Raw genomic sequence first — 13,342 nt, 5'->3', positions numbered from 1 at the left:
CAGAAATTATCACAAATTTAACCAGTAGACCAAACAACTGTGCAAGCGTTAAGTTGGGAAAGATTGTTATAATTACACTACAGTTCTTATAAAGTAAACTCTTTAAAAAAATATTGTTTTGAAGTTAAAACAACAAAACTGCAGGGGGAACCTGACACTGATTCATACCAGTTCATGATTCAAGACCAAAGTCTGTGAGTTACATTTTGCTTTCTATTCAGAGAACTGAACGCTAAGACTTCAAAAACTTGTTCTAACAATCAGGAAAGACTGCCACAAAAAGTTTCCAACACTTCGATCAAAGTCCTGTTTATTTTCATGAAGATTTTTACACCAACCACTGGTTGCAACAGGAAAAACTCAATATGATTGGAAACATCATCAATGGAATGGCTGCACACTTTTTACTGCTGTCGCTTCGAAAGTTGGCAACATATTTTCACCAGAAAGGGAACCGTTTTATCTTGGGGAGGGAAGGGGTCAAGGGATTTACTTGGTCAAGCCTTCCTTCTTCGCCTCAGTTTCATAAATTAAAAGTCGCCACATTTTTACAACGAAAACTTCAGCTTCATCGTCCAAAACCATTGAGATGTCTTCCAGGATTTTTTCGGGGCTGCTTTTTGTCATTATCTGAAATTCAAGGAAAAATTACTTGAAATATTCATAACAAAGTAGGTTGGTGTCGACCGGCAGATCATTTTTTTCACATCAGCAAACTCGTAAAAAAGTAAAAATTTCACCCAGTGGCATCATCATTATTTCATGTCTCATTCAAAGTGTGCTTGAATTAGTTTTTGCAAATATGATTTTTTTACTATTTTGGATCAACTTTTTAGAGAACTTGTGATGATCCCCAGTAACTTGGATGAGTTTTTCACTTACTTTACTGCAAATAAATTCAACCAGAGTGGGTTCTTCTTCTCCGATGTATTCAACAATTTTTTTTGTTATCCACGGTTGAATCCTTTTCTCCATTAAACTCTAAATAAAAAAACATCAAAATGCTGTTGATGATCCATGAAATAAACCAGTTTTTAAATGTTTTGTTTGAACTTCTTACAGGGTCGACCATAGACCAATCCAGACTGTAATCGAACAAGTCATCTTTTTGTGTTGGGATTCTTTCAATTAAAGCTCGAACCATTTTACGTTTTTCTTCAGCTTGTTTCTTCTCGTCCTCTGCAGCTCTGCTCACGAAAAAAGTATTTTTCAAAATTTATAAAGACAAGTTTTTTCACTGCAGCAACAGTTTAATATTATAGTTAGGTTAACTAGTACCACAACTATAAGCTTCAATAAAGTTATGATTATTAAAATAAAATCCTTGGTTTGTAAAATTTATTTAATCAGTCAAATTCATTCTTATTATTCCAAATGTTGTGAGTTGGGTGTCAGTTCAATCCCCTAATTCACTACACTGTTTAAAAAGCAGCATGACACAGTGATGTATGATGTCATTGACGCACTTGAGTGGGTTCAATGCTTTTCGTTCCTCCTCTGTGTACTGAAGCGGAACAAGTTTCCGTTTCCTCGGCATCTCGTCTTCTTCTTCATCTTGGTTGAAAACGTCGGAGACTTTTAACTTACGACGTTTGCCGCCTCCAACCCTGGTTAAATCAGTTGTTCAGTTTGAGAACAAAACCATCATTTTTCACAAGTACGCTACTTAATGCATCACTAGAGTATATTTTTTAAGTTAATTCTTTCATGCAAGTTCACGTCACAGTCTCACCCTTGAGGGTCAACTTTAACAACCGACAGATCCTTAATCTCTTGATCAGTTGGTGTCGATTCTGTAAAAAACATATTTTCAAACTTAAACCAAGCTACAAAGTCTAGTTAAATTTTCATAAAATATAATTCTGTTAAGTTGCAAAAAGAAAAAATCAGAAGTTATTCAAGTGAACACACGGTTTGCAGGTGAATTCCTTGCATTGTAGAATTCCATCTTGACAACCGGTTGCGATGGGTCGGGGACAGATTCAACCTTAACTTCAGGAGGGGGGTAAGATTGGATGGGTTGAATGTCTTCACTGATTGGTTGAAGCGTCGCCACCATCTGTCGGAGTGAGGATTGTGGGTAATTGACAATTTACAAGTAATTACCATGTAGCAAAAAAAAGTTTTACGATTTTGTTTATGTAAATATAGTGAAACATAAAAACAACCTATTTTATAATCAGACAATTACAAACAATTTTAATTAAGCAATGTGGAGCCAATAATATGAATTGTGTATAAGCTGCAGGCCTAAAAGGTCTCATAAGTGCAGCTGGTGGCCGTTTGGTCAGCAAAGTCGTCTTATAGTCACACCAGCTGCACTGATGAGACCTTTTAGGTGGAAACAGTGGCCATCTGTCTGCAGCTTATACACAATTTTAATTAAAATTATCACTGTCATATTCCGACAGCCTGATAAAGAAAATTACATAAAACAGGTTCAATATATAAGTGGTTGGCAATAAATCAAATTCAATAGTTTCAGAAAATTTCTGCAAAACTTTTATCGTTAACCCTAGGAATATGTTTTGTGCAAGGAACATCATTTTACCTGTTTTTCTTGCTTCACAGAACCTTTTTTTGAAATTTTTTCATCCCCTGAATCGCTGTTGCTGGATTCTGAATCAGATTTCTATGACAAAACATCAAGTTTCTATTTTCAGACCGCCGCATAATAGTGCTTTATGTATAATCTCGGGCACCACTGCCAATGAATGAGTGACAAACCTAAACATTAAACAAACAATTTGTCCCAATCTATTGTTGATTTGAGTTAAGTCAATACTTCCAAAATTACTCACTCATTACATCAGTTTCTCCAAACGACTGCCTGATCTTTTTTAAATCAAGCAAGATTTTTTCTGATATGTTTAACGGAATTTAAGAATTCATTTAAAACTCTCAAAGAATAAATGAAACATGTAAAAAAAAGTTTTTCATTTTGCTGGCAGTGCTTAAAACACTAAACAATGCAACAGGTTTGGCCCTAAGTGTCTTACAGCAGATTCCGTATTTTTAATTTAAACATGAGGTATCAAGAATTGTGGAAGTTCAAAATCACACCAGTATTTACTTACCTCTGCCTCAGAGTCAGATCCTGAGTCATCGGATGATGATGACGAGGATGACTCAACATTTTCCACAACAGGAGAGGGAGTTTTTCTTGGGGGAGTGTCAGGCTGGATAAGAGGAACCCAAATTTCTTCAGTTTCTTTGATAACCTGGGAATAAAGTTATTTAGTGATAAATATTCAATGGTTGCAAGTGTTTTAATAGTTTCACAAAATACGTGTTTAACATTTTTTAAATTACACAGGTATTTTCTAATTCCAGGTTATATAACCATCAGCTAGGATGGTTACACAAATCATATGTGTTGTTCGATCTGCGTGTCTATGACATTATTACACATCACCATCCTATGCAACATTTGCATGTTTTTTATATTGTCAGAAGGAGAGCAAGTGAAATTACTTAGAGTTAATTCACAAAAACACACAAAATTTTCATGGTTTCTCACTTTAGCGATGGCCGACTCCACATCCGGATGATTCTCTTCCAACAATCTTTTGCGGAGGACTTCGATCTCATCTTGCTCCTTTTTACGATCTCTTTCATCCAAATCCCGCTCGCGTTCCCGTTCCCTCTGACGTTTTGACAATGAACTGCCACTAGATGGGGTTGAGGAGTTAATATTTCCTTTCATTAAATTTTATTTAAGGTCCACAGAACTCCAGGTATTCTGGTGTAACGCAGGCATATTCTTAAAAAATTTAAAGAATTGATGTTTAAAAGAAACGTGGAGAACTTGCGTACAAGCAATGAGCCAATAATGATTTACAGCGGCAAGAGCAAAGATAGCCTGGCACAGTTCGCACAAGAAACATGTTTTTAACTGCTCCTTATACGTATTTAAGCCTAAACAAAGCGTGATAATTTGACAAACGCGAACACCACCCTCATTTTTCTCAAGATCCACAATTTTCTGCAGACATTTGTGCACACTTTGTAACTTATCAGGTCGTCAATGCAGTGAAAAACTTAATGTAAAGTTTGTGGAATTTCACTCATTAGGGATCAAGTTTCCATTCGAACGACAGTTCAGAATTTAAATGATTTTGCACAAAAAGATTATTTTCCACTCACGTGTAATATTTCGTATCAAATCTGTCGTCATCATAATCTGCCAAAAACTCACGAAGACGTTTTGCTTCTCGAACCATTTCCTTCCTCATGTCCCGCTCTCTGTCGTCTTGTTTCTCTAAATCCCGCTTCTTTCGTCTCTCACGAGTCTCAAACTGACGAAGACGCTGAACAGACAAATTTTGTTATTTCACCAACATATAACAATCAACATTGTCTTGTCTCCATTCCTTCGGTTTCAAACTAGTAAAACCACATACTGTCGTTAAGGTCAGGTCTGCACACACTTTATGCTGGTGGAGTCTTTGCTAGTTTCAATATTGGGTTAGAAGTCCTAAGTTCAAGCACTTTTTAGACGAGACTTCTGATCCCATTCTTGACAACTTGACAAATAGTTGGACCCACTTGTTGATAAGCCGCCTCCTTCTCACGAATCTTCCTCTCCAACTTCCTTCTATCATGGGCTTCCATGTCCTCGTCATCCTCATCAGGTTTCCTCCATGCAACGGGACTTCTGCTTGAGCTGCGCCGTCTTCTTGGTGGAGGACTGCGAGTGCGTCGTTTCGGAGGAGTTCCTCTGCATCAAATTTAATTTTATTATTTTAACCAAATACTTTTCTAATTTTGCTAAATCTAAAACGTTTTTGTTTTAATTCAAAATGTTGCATTCAAAAAGTTGCACAGTTTGGGAATAATAAGCGAACTAAGGGAAAAGAATCCATGTTACAAACATCACCTCCGAGGTGGGGATCTTCTCCGATGCGGTGAAGTGCGACGTGAAGTATCAGATCTACGCGGAGATCGACTCGTCCTTCGACTGCTCGACCTCGGGCTTCTTCGTCTGATGTACAACAAATAATTACTGTCATATGATAACTTGTCTACAAGATCACTAGTTTCATGACTTAATGATCACCTTTCACGATCACGATCTCTCTCACGATCACGTTCCCTATCACGATCTCTCTCAGAATCACGATCCCTTGTTCTCTCCCGATGACGATCTTTATCTTTTTTGTCATCATCTCGTTTTGCTCTTTCCTCCTGAATCTGAAACACACGAAAATCATCCAATCACATATAATCGGAACTACAATGTAAACCCTGAAGGAAATGGTTAGTTATTGTAGCAAAAAAAAAAACACAATCTGAAACAAAGCACATACAGTAACACAATGTTTATCATAGAAATAGTTACAAAAACATGGAAAGCCATTCAAAATCTCCCAGTCTTTTTTCTCCAAGGGTTCCGGTTTCCTGTGTATTTTGTGACACTGTCGTGTGATCTGTTTTCAATCATAACACAACTTGGAGCCACAAGCAAAAAAGTTGAACTAATCATATTAAATCAACCCATCCAAGTTTCACTATATGTTTGTAACAAAATTTCATGTTTACAAGAATGAGTTGGTTCAGAATGAACTTTGAAAATATACGTATGATATAACCTCAATAACTTATGAAGAGTCGATCAAAAAGCTCCCAAACTTCAGATTCCTGCCAAGCTTGTTGGAGATTTCCTAAATATTGTATCGGCCTACCATGCTTGCTGGAAATGTGTAAATTAATTTATACACGCTTCACAACAAGTTGATTAAGTACAATTTCCTAATCCTAATTTGGGAAAGAGGAGCCAATATTTTAAAGTTGTATTTTTTTCATTTAGAGTTGCCCAAAATACCCCCAAACCTGTTTATAAAAAGAACTTACGTCACAATCTTGAGCATGAAACATATTGTTGATTGTTTTCCGAGAATCAAGTCATTGTATGCCAAGTAAGGCAGGAATTGGTCGTCATAACAACACAAACATCCTGTTTTCTCTATTAATGTGGTGGTGCTAATTTAGCTCAGAAACATCGAGTACAAAAACATAACTACACTGATACTAAACAGAACTGCGGAAATAAAACTATTTTTTAGCAAAAGTAGCAAGATGAAAAAGGGATGCGATTTAACACCTGCAAGAGATTGGTTAAACACGACAAACACATTTAAAACTGCGACGATAAAAAGGGACATGCATAGGTTATATTTGGTTGGGAATATTTATTTGAATTTCATCATATTACAGGGACCTACATTTGAAGTGGCCATTACCTAACTTTTTAATACACAATGCATATTGTGCTACTTACGATCTACTCCATGAGTGATGGTGACGGAAGGAGACTTGACTAGTTGTGTGCATAATAGCTAGCAAGCACTATGTACATAAAACAGGGCTCCAGATAAACATGTGACAGAATATTTATATGAAATACACTCAGCAACATACGATAACGATAAACAGAAATTCACTTAAAGTTTTGCATACTTACATATCCTGTGGAAAAAGATGGTTTACATGAGGGACTAAAGGTTAACAACATGAGAATTCTAATATATTAACAAACCTTTTGTGTTTCTCGGAATGTCCGGATTTCTTTGCTGATAAAATCTTTTTGTTCTTCCTCCAAAGCTAATTCCTGCAGGTTTTCCTGCAAACAAGAATTAAGGAAAACTTTACCATTCTGGATGCAAAATTTAGACAAGATATCTTTAAATCATTACCCCCCCCATTATTAAATATTTTGATGCAGTAACTTCAGCATCATCAACTTTCGTATTTGTTTTTAAACATTAAAATTCATTTACAGTGTTACAATGAACCTTTCAATAACTTTTTATAGAAGTTTAACAAATATTCCCGTTATATTCACCTCAATGTTGTGGGACTCTCTCACTGTTGGTGTCGTGTATTCAAGTTTGGGTGGAAGAGTTGGGTCCTCTTTCTCCACACCAGCTTTTGGAGTGTTCAGTTCTGACTGATAATCCTGCAGGAAAACTTCCAGGCTGAGTTTTGCTTCCTCGCTTCCAGCAAGTTTGGTTTCTTCTGTTCCTTCCTCAGTCTTCCAAACAAATAAACAAAGGGAATAGATTCAGACATGTTTTTAGCAGTGCATCATAAGTTCCCATGTTAAACAAGCAGTTAGAATGTTTTAGCCTTCCAGGCATTATTCCACTTATGAATCCACTTTACAGAACATTTTTACACGACCACGAACTCACCACCAGTCCTTTCTTCTTCTTCCATTCATCGATGAGATCTTGTGTCTTCGCATCAACTTTTACCTAAAAGAAAAATATATATGTTGATTCTTGTACAAAGCGAATCGTTAGAAATAACTCCTGCATTCCCTCCTACAACTTTTACACACAAAGTACTTACAAGAAGTTTTTTGTCACCAAGTTGGAAGTTGTGAAGAATATCAATTGCTCTTAATGCAGATTCTGGATCACGATATTCACAAAATCCAAACGCTGTGAAACATTATGTTGTTATCTTCACACCATAAACCATTTCAAATACTGCTTTCCAAATGTTTGCCCCCTGGGTACTTTACGATGTTGATGTCGCTTAAGTAACACACAAACAAACCCATCTTCACAATAATATATACCATAAATTACCCCTTTTAATATATATCTTAATATTATAGTTTGTTTTACCCTGTAGTTTTCCAGAAGCCCCCTGCACTCTCTTCCATTGATAAACAGACCCACATTTCTGTTGAAACATAGAAAAAAGTTGCACAAACCCACACAATAACAATTTTAATGATCGATATCAAAGGGATATTTACCCACTTTTACCCCATATATTCATCACACATAATTTTACCCCGATTTAATTATTTTGATTTTACTTTGCCTGATCAGGTTTATGATGCCAAATGTTTTAGGTGTATTAAAATTTTGATTTAAAGTGAGAAGAGGGGAACATTAAGGGCTAACAATCACCTTTGTAAACAATTATACCTACCATTAATATTTGTCGTACAAGGGCATCTGATGCACGATCTGTTATATTCCCAACAAACACAGTGATTGAAGGTTCATCTGATGTATCCGATCCATTGTTACGAGTTATGTTCTGGTCAAGAAAGTAATTTATGCAACAAAACACATGTATATAAATATACATCGGTTCTTGGCAATACATGGTTAATTTCCACGATTTTGCTTTTGTGAAGTCAAGGGAGACATTGAAAACATACAATTTACATGTGCTAATTTTTTGTGACCTGCCTTGCATGGAATCTAACGTATTAGAACCATGAATACCTAACTACTAACACATGTGGAAAAGTTGGTGCCAATGTAGTGAGTGTTTTCATATGGCAGAAAAGTTTTAAAAGATAAAGAAATAAGTGAATTTATTTGTTCAAAAACAAATTTTCAGGTACAACACAAACTTACAGGCTCCGCACTGATTGTCTTTGTGTCGGTTGCAGCCGTGGCAATGGTGTTAGTTGCTGGAACAGGAGGTGATTTGATCCAAATCTATTCAAAAAATTTGTTAATTTATTTGTTTTATCTCAAGGTTGTTTTTTCCACTGAACAGACTTGAACCACAGCACTCACATTAGCACATCAGTTTACAATCGGCCAATACAGTGATTAAGCTTCTATTGACATTTGTGTAACCTATAATTACACAACAATGCATGGCTTGTACAGCCTTGATTATGTTGATTACTTTCTTTCGGAGGATGTGGTGGAAATTAAATTGTCTGTGTTTACCGCAGGCTTTTCTACCACCATAACAGTATATCATCCCCACAACTACAAAGTTGCAACCAAAATATTTTTGCTAATGCATGGTGTTAATTAAATAAGCTTCCAAATTAATTGATGTGTTTGTTAAGTGGGGAAAAATCAGACAAGTAACCAATGCAGCATTAAGAACACCTCATATGTTTAAAAAGTTAGTTGGTACAACATACACAAAGACATGCCTCAAAAGGATTTGTTGCAAACATGACAATATTGGAAGTGTTTATTGCCAATAATATATTGTAAGCGGACTATCAAAAAGTGGCGTCAACAAAATAGTGCGGTGACATCCCATTCATTCAAGTTCCACCGGCAACATTAAACAACCAATTACCTGACTTGCTGGTTGAACAATCTGGGTTGGAGTTGCAACCATTTGTTGCATTGGTTGAGCTCTGACCATGAAAGTTGGTTGGGCTGGTCGTACCACAGGTCGAACCATTACTTGCGTTGGTATCTTATATAAACATACAATGGTTTAAGATAGAAGTAAGATTTGGTGAAGGAATGTGGAGTTGAACGGGTTAATTCTGTTTATACTTCAGTGATTCTTAATCAACTCTAAAATATTAAACTGCTTCTTGTTTGAATCAATCATGCGTTACAAAACTCTGGTTGTTATGGAAAAACGCGTAGGGATATTCACTGACATTAAATGGTTTTGGTCAAATCTGTAAAATTGTTGCCATAAAATTAGATGATAATTGTTAGGTTAAGAATCACTGATTTCACAAAACATTGAAACTTACACAGTCCTGTTGGCAAACAGGTAAAGCTTAAAACAGCAAATTTGGCCAAGTAATCTTACCGAGCGCTGTCCCATATTGTAAGCAATCACTGATCATACACTGGCGTGTATTTGTGAATTTAACCACACATGAACATGCAGCATGCAATGGACACACAAGCAAAGCAAAATTACAGTGTTTGCTATTTTGTGAAAACTACTTTGTATTATGCTTTCAGCAGCTTTTATTCATTAAAGCTGATGGCAAGAATACTGGCATGGCAGGAATAATTACCATCAAAACAATCATTTGGGAATATAAATTGTGAAAAACATTCAACAGCTGAAAACAAGGTTTCTGTTGTTCATGCAACACCGGTGATTGGTTATGTTGAAGTTAAGAAAATGGAGATTAAAATTTTTGCAAATGATTAAATTATTTCAGCACGCCAAAGAAGCAATACACAAAAAGACAAAATGTTAAAAACTGATACAAATGCAAGTGCAGCACAAACTAATAACAGACCTTACAACTTGAAGCAACAGTCTGTTAATTTAAACATGGTAAACGTAAATCGTTGAAACAGAGAAGACTGAAGAAAGAGCCACATATAAATATCTAGCTGACAACGCTGGTATAATAACTTTACACATAATTGTAAGAAATCTAATTCTTTACCAGCAAAATTAGGTCTTCATAAATAATGTCAGACATTTAAAAACCAAAAATGACACAAATGTTTCAACTGGAGAAATAAAGTCAAAAAAACAGGAAACTCTTATTATAAACGTTACCAACTTGTATGGACTTAATAACTTTCTACTTAAGTTAATTGCATATTAATGGTAAGGACATTTGGGTGAATAGACACCACACTGACTCTTACCATTGCTACTTGTCTTACCGGGGCCATTTGTACCATCATTGCTCCTGTGTAAATAAAACGATATTAATTTCAAGGAAAATATGGAACTTCCTCAATCAATCAATGCTTTATTTTATGACACTTAACTTCTCAATAAATTCAATGTCAATAGAGATTACGTTAAGCAAACTTCCACATGGTACTTACCTTATGTTCACTGAAAAGATTCTTTAAAAAACAACTAAAATTTACGTTAGCTGAAAAGCTCAATTTACACAAGTTCTGTTGTGTTCTTTTCCCATTCTATGAGTAAGTTGACATAATTTTCAAGGGATTAAATTCAACATTCCGTGACTACATTCATGTGTACATTGTTGGGGTGCCAACTTTTCATTACCTGATGGTACAGTGGTGGTGGAAGCATACATCGATCCTGGAATCTGTATCGGAACTCCTGGTGGAAACGACATATCCTCAAAGTTTCTCCAATAAAAATTACAATTTGCAGTATAATTTTGCTTCTACTAATCCTAAAATAAAAATAAATTTATTTTTAAACACTGGACGATAAAACAGGTTCACCAATGATTACTTTCTGTTGACAGTATAAACACAGACACATAGGTGGCAATGATCACAGGGGGTGTACAGTATAGTTACACAAACAAACAACACATGCAATCGGACATTGCATAAAACATAATATAGGTTAGAAGACATGCATCTATGCAGAGCCCAGCTTGTGGTAAATTTGGCAAGCTTGATTTTCTCTCAATTTTCTGTAGAATCGTAAAACATCGACATTGGATCTTACACAAACACGTTCAAAGTCGAGCACTCTCAAACCTTTTAGTGTTCTTGCCCTGGACAGTGCAACATAAGCTTGACCATTCTCAAAAACTTTAGACAATGACATTTCTACACAATCCAATGACATGCCTTGACTTTTATGAATGGATATGGCCCATGCTAACTTGAGAGGCAATTGCTTGCGTACTGCAGTGATGTCGCAACTAATTTTGGCAACAAAACGCTCATGTGCAATGATAACGGAAGTTCCGCACATAAACTTCACAAAAGGCAATGAATTTTTGAAGGTAACAACCACTCCCCTAGCACCGTTTACTAAACCTTTGCTCACATCAAGATTTTTGGTAAGCATTACTTGTGTTCCGATTTTAAGTTCAATTGATTTTGTGTCTGGCAGAATTTTATCCAAGACAGATGAGTACGCTTCACAGCTATCTTGAGCTTCAAAAAAAACTGACTTTCCATTTAATTTCTCCAATTCCTCTTGGTTGGTCTGGTCCACATTCTCTCTATGCGTACACAGATTGGTAGCAACAATGCCATTTTGTTCGAGTCTGTGATGCTTTGTTCCTTTAAGGACGCCTAATGCATTTGAATCACATTTTCCAATCCTTATTTCCTGCAAAATTTTAATGAAATCTTTGTCCGACTGCCGGTAAACTTGTTTCAACTCCCATGAATACTCGATACATCTTGACCAACTGACACTTTGAAAACACAACTTCTTTTTGTCCGTGCCTTTAGAAACAGGGGGAAGCTGAAAGAAATCACCACATAAAATCAGTTGAATTCCACCAAATGGGTCACTGTTTTTCCGACAAGCTCGGGCAACAGCTTCAACCTTGTCAAAGTAATCACCGTCAATCATAGAAATCTCATCAACAATCAAATACTGACAAGCTTTCCATTGTTTAACAACATTTTTTCTACCCAAAGCCAATTTGACGGAGGAAGCCAGGTTTTCGGTTCCTTGTCCAATGCCGGCAAAGGAATGCAAGGTCATCCCACCTATGTGGCAAGCTGCTACACCTGTACTTGCTGTGACAACCGTCTGCCCTGGTGGCAACATTCCAACAATTTGTCGCAGGAGGAATGATTTCCCTGTTCCAGCGCTTCCAGTGAAAAATATACTTTTTCTTTGCTTAATTATATCAACCACATGTTTCTGTTCATTGTCAAGTTTGTTTTTATTTAATGAGAGCGTTCTCCGTTTAATTGGTGGCTCTTTGTCAATGTTTGGTTGCACATTTGTTGCATCAGATAAAGGTTGCTTTCTTTTTCTTGAAGTTTCAATTTTTTTGTCAAATTCTTCACGTTTTTTGTTGACAGCGGCAATGTCTTTTTCATTCAATGGGCTGATATATGCCAGATGTTTGGGCAAACACAGCATCAACTTTTTGCGATCTGATATTGCGCTGCCTGATTTAAAATGAGTCAGTTTTACAGACAAGACTTTTAAAAACTTCTTCAAACTTTCAGGAGGACAATTTGACAACATAATTCGAACATTCTGATCGTTAAGTTGCAGTGTGCTTTTGCCCTCTTTCAAAAACTTGCAATGAATTTTTACGTTATTCAAAACAAATTTATTTGGTAATCTCGTGATTCCATCGACACACAAAACAATTTCATTGAACTCATTGCGATTTAAAGAGAGTTTTGCCTTGCGAGATATCTCCTTCTTCAAAGTTTCCTGTTGCTTGTTTATACTTTCAACACTTGCACAGCAGCTATTCAAAACGCAATCCATTTTGATCTACAAAATACAAAAAGAAGCAACAAGGTCACTAAAAATACCATTATATCAACAATTCTATCAAATAAAATTTGCGACATAAGTCTAGGCATTCGTTTTATTTGCAAAAAAAAAAGCTGGTAATAACTCACAAAACATAGAACAAATACATTGAAAATTATAAACAAATATTAATTTGCACCTAATCGCTTTCGCAAGTTTTTCTCTCAGCACGAATCCTCGTTTAGGAATTTGACCAATCACAGCACAGCTCTCTTCACTCGTGGGTCGCATGTCGCGTCTTATGTCGCGTTTAATTTTTACGTCATATCTTTTTGTACGTGGGTGATTGTGTGCGTCAATACTTGTTTTGATGCAGATAACAATGGATATAATCTCTTTCATTTCATCAATTTACCTGATTTTATAATTAGCAAGTTGAAATACCCAAGAACAAGTATAC

At 36.0% G+C, this 13,342-nt stretch overlaps 2 protein-coding genes across 4 annotated transcripts; both read right to left on the bottom strand.

Annotated features, from left to right (window-relative positions):
• Positions 1-293: 293 nt before the first annotated feature.
• On the bottom strand, positions 294-10,866 carry LOC145910270 (RNA-binding protein 25-like). 3 transcript variants are annotated; one of them, XM_082997330.1, is made up of 24 exons: positions 10,732-10,866; positions 10,356-10,399; positions 9,995-10,015; positions 9,076-9,198; positions 8,385-8,468; positions 7,948-8,058; positions 7,635-7,692; positions 7,354-7,445; positions 7,194-7,256; positions 6,845-7,033; positions 6,539-6,622; positions 5,060-5,193; positions 4,880-4,984; positions 4,549-4,720; positions 4,147-4,310; positions 3,521-3,671; positions 3,078-3,221; positions 2,552-2,632; positions 1,912-2,059; positions 1,733-1,793; positions 1,467-1,607; positions 1,061-1,187; positions 883-981; positions 294-630 (listed from the first exon to the last, which is right to left on the bottom strand). In XM_082997330.1, the coding sequence occupies exons 1-24, from the start codon at positions 10,802-10,804 to the stop codon at positions 490-492; spliced, it is 2,610 nt and encodes an 869-aa protein (XP_082853456.1). In that variant the 5' UTR covers positions 10,805-10,866; the 3' UTR covers positions 294-489. The 3 variants fall into 3 exon arrangements, with proteins under 3 accessions (XP_082853456.1, XP_082853457.1, XP_082853458.1); XM_082997331.1 differs by having other exon boundaries at positions 10,374-10,399; XM_082997332.1 differs by lacking the exon at positions 9,995-10,015 and having other exon boundaries at positions 10,374-10,399.
• Positions 10,865-12,895, bottom strand: LOC145910271 (ATP-dependent DNA helicase PIF1-like). The gene has a single exon (XM_082997334.1). It carries the CDS (start codon positions 12,892-12,894, stop codon positions 11,059-11,061), a length of 1,836 nt encoding a protein of 611 aa, XP_082853460.1. The 5' UTR covers position 12,895; the 3' UTR covers positions 10,865-11,058.
• Between the last annotated feature and the right edge of the window lie 447 nt (positions 12,896-13,342).

This window comes from Ascidia mentula, chromosome 8 (assembly GCF_947561715.1).
Source record: "Ascidia mentula chromosome 8, kaAscMent1.1, whole genome shotgun sequence".
In the NCBI taxonomy this organism is placed as follows: domain Eukaryota; kingdom Metazoa; phylum Chordata; class Ascidiacea; order Phlebobranchia; family Ascidiidae; genus Ascidia; species Ascidia mentula.
This window is presented reverse-complemented; position numbering and strand designations above follow the sequence as displayed.

Coding starts and splice junctions, on each gene's coding strand:
- LOC145910270 (XM_082997330.1), bottom strand. CDS start 10,804: ATGTCGTTTCCACCAGGAGTTCCGATACAGATTCCAGGATCGATGTAT. Junction 8,059..8,384: donor AGACAATCAGTGCGGAGCCT/GTAAGTTTGTGT, acceptor TTTCTTGACCAG/AACATAACTCGTAACAATGG. Junction 6,623..6,844: donor GAGAGTCCCACAACATTGAG/GTGAATATAACG, acceptor TCTTGTTTGCAG/GAAAACCTGCAGGAATTAGC.
- LOC145910271 (XM_082997334.1), bottom strand. CDS start 12,894: ATGGATTGCGTTTTGAATAGCTGCTGTGCAAGTGTTGAAAGTATAAAC.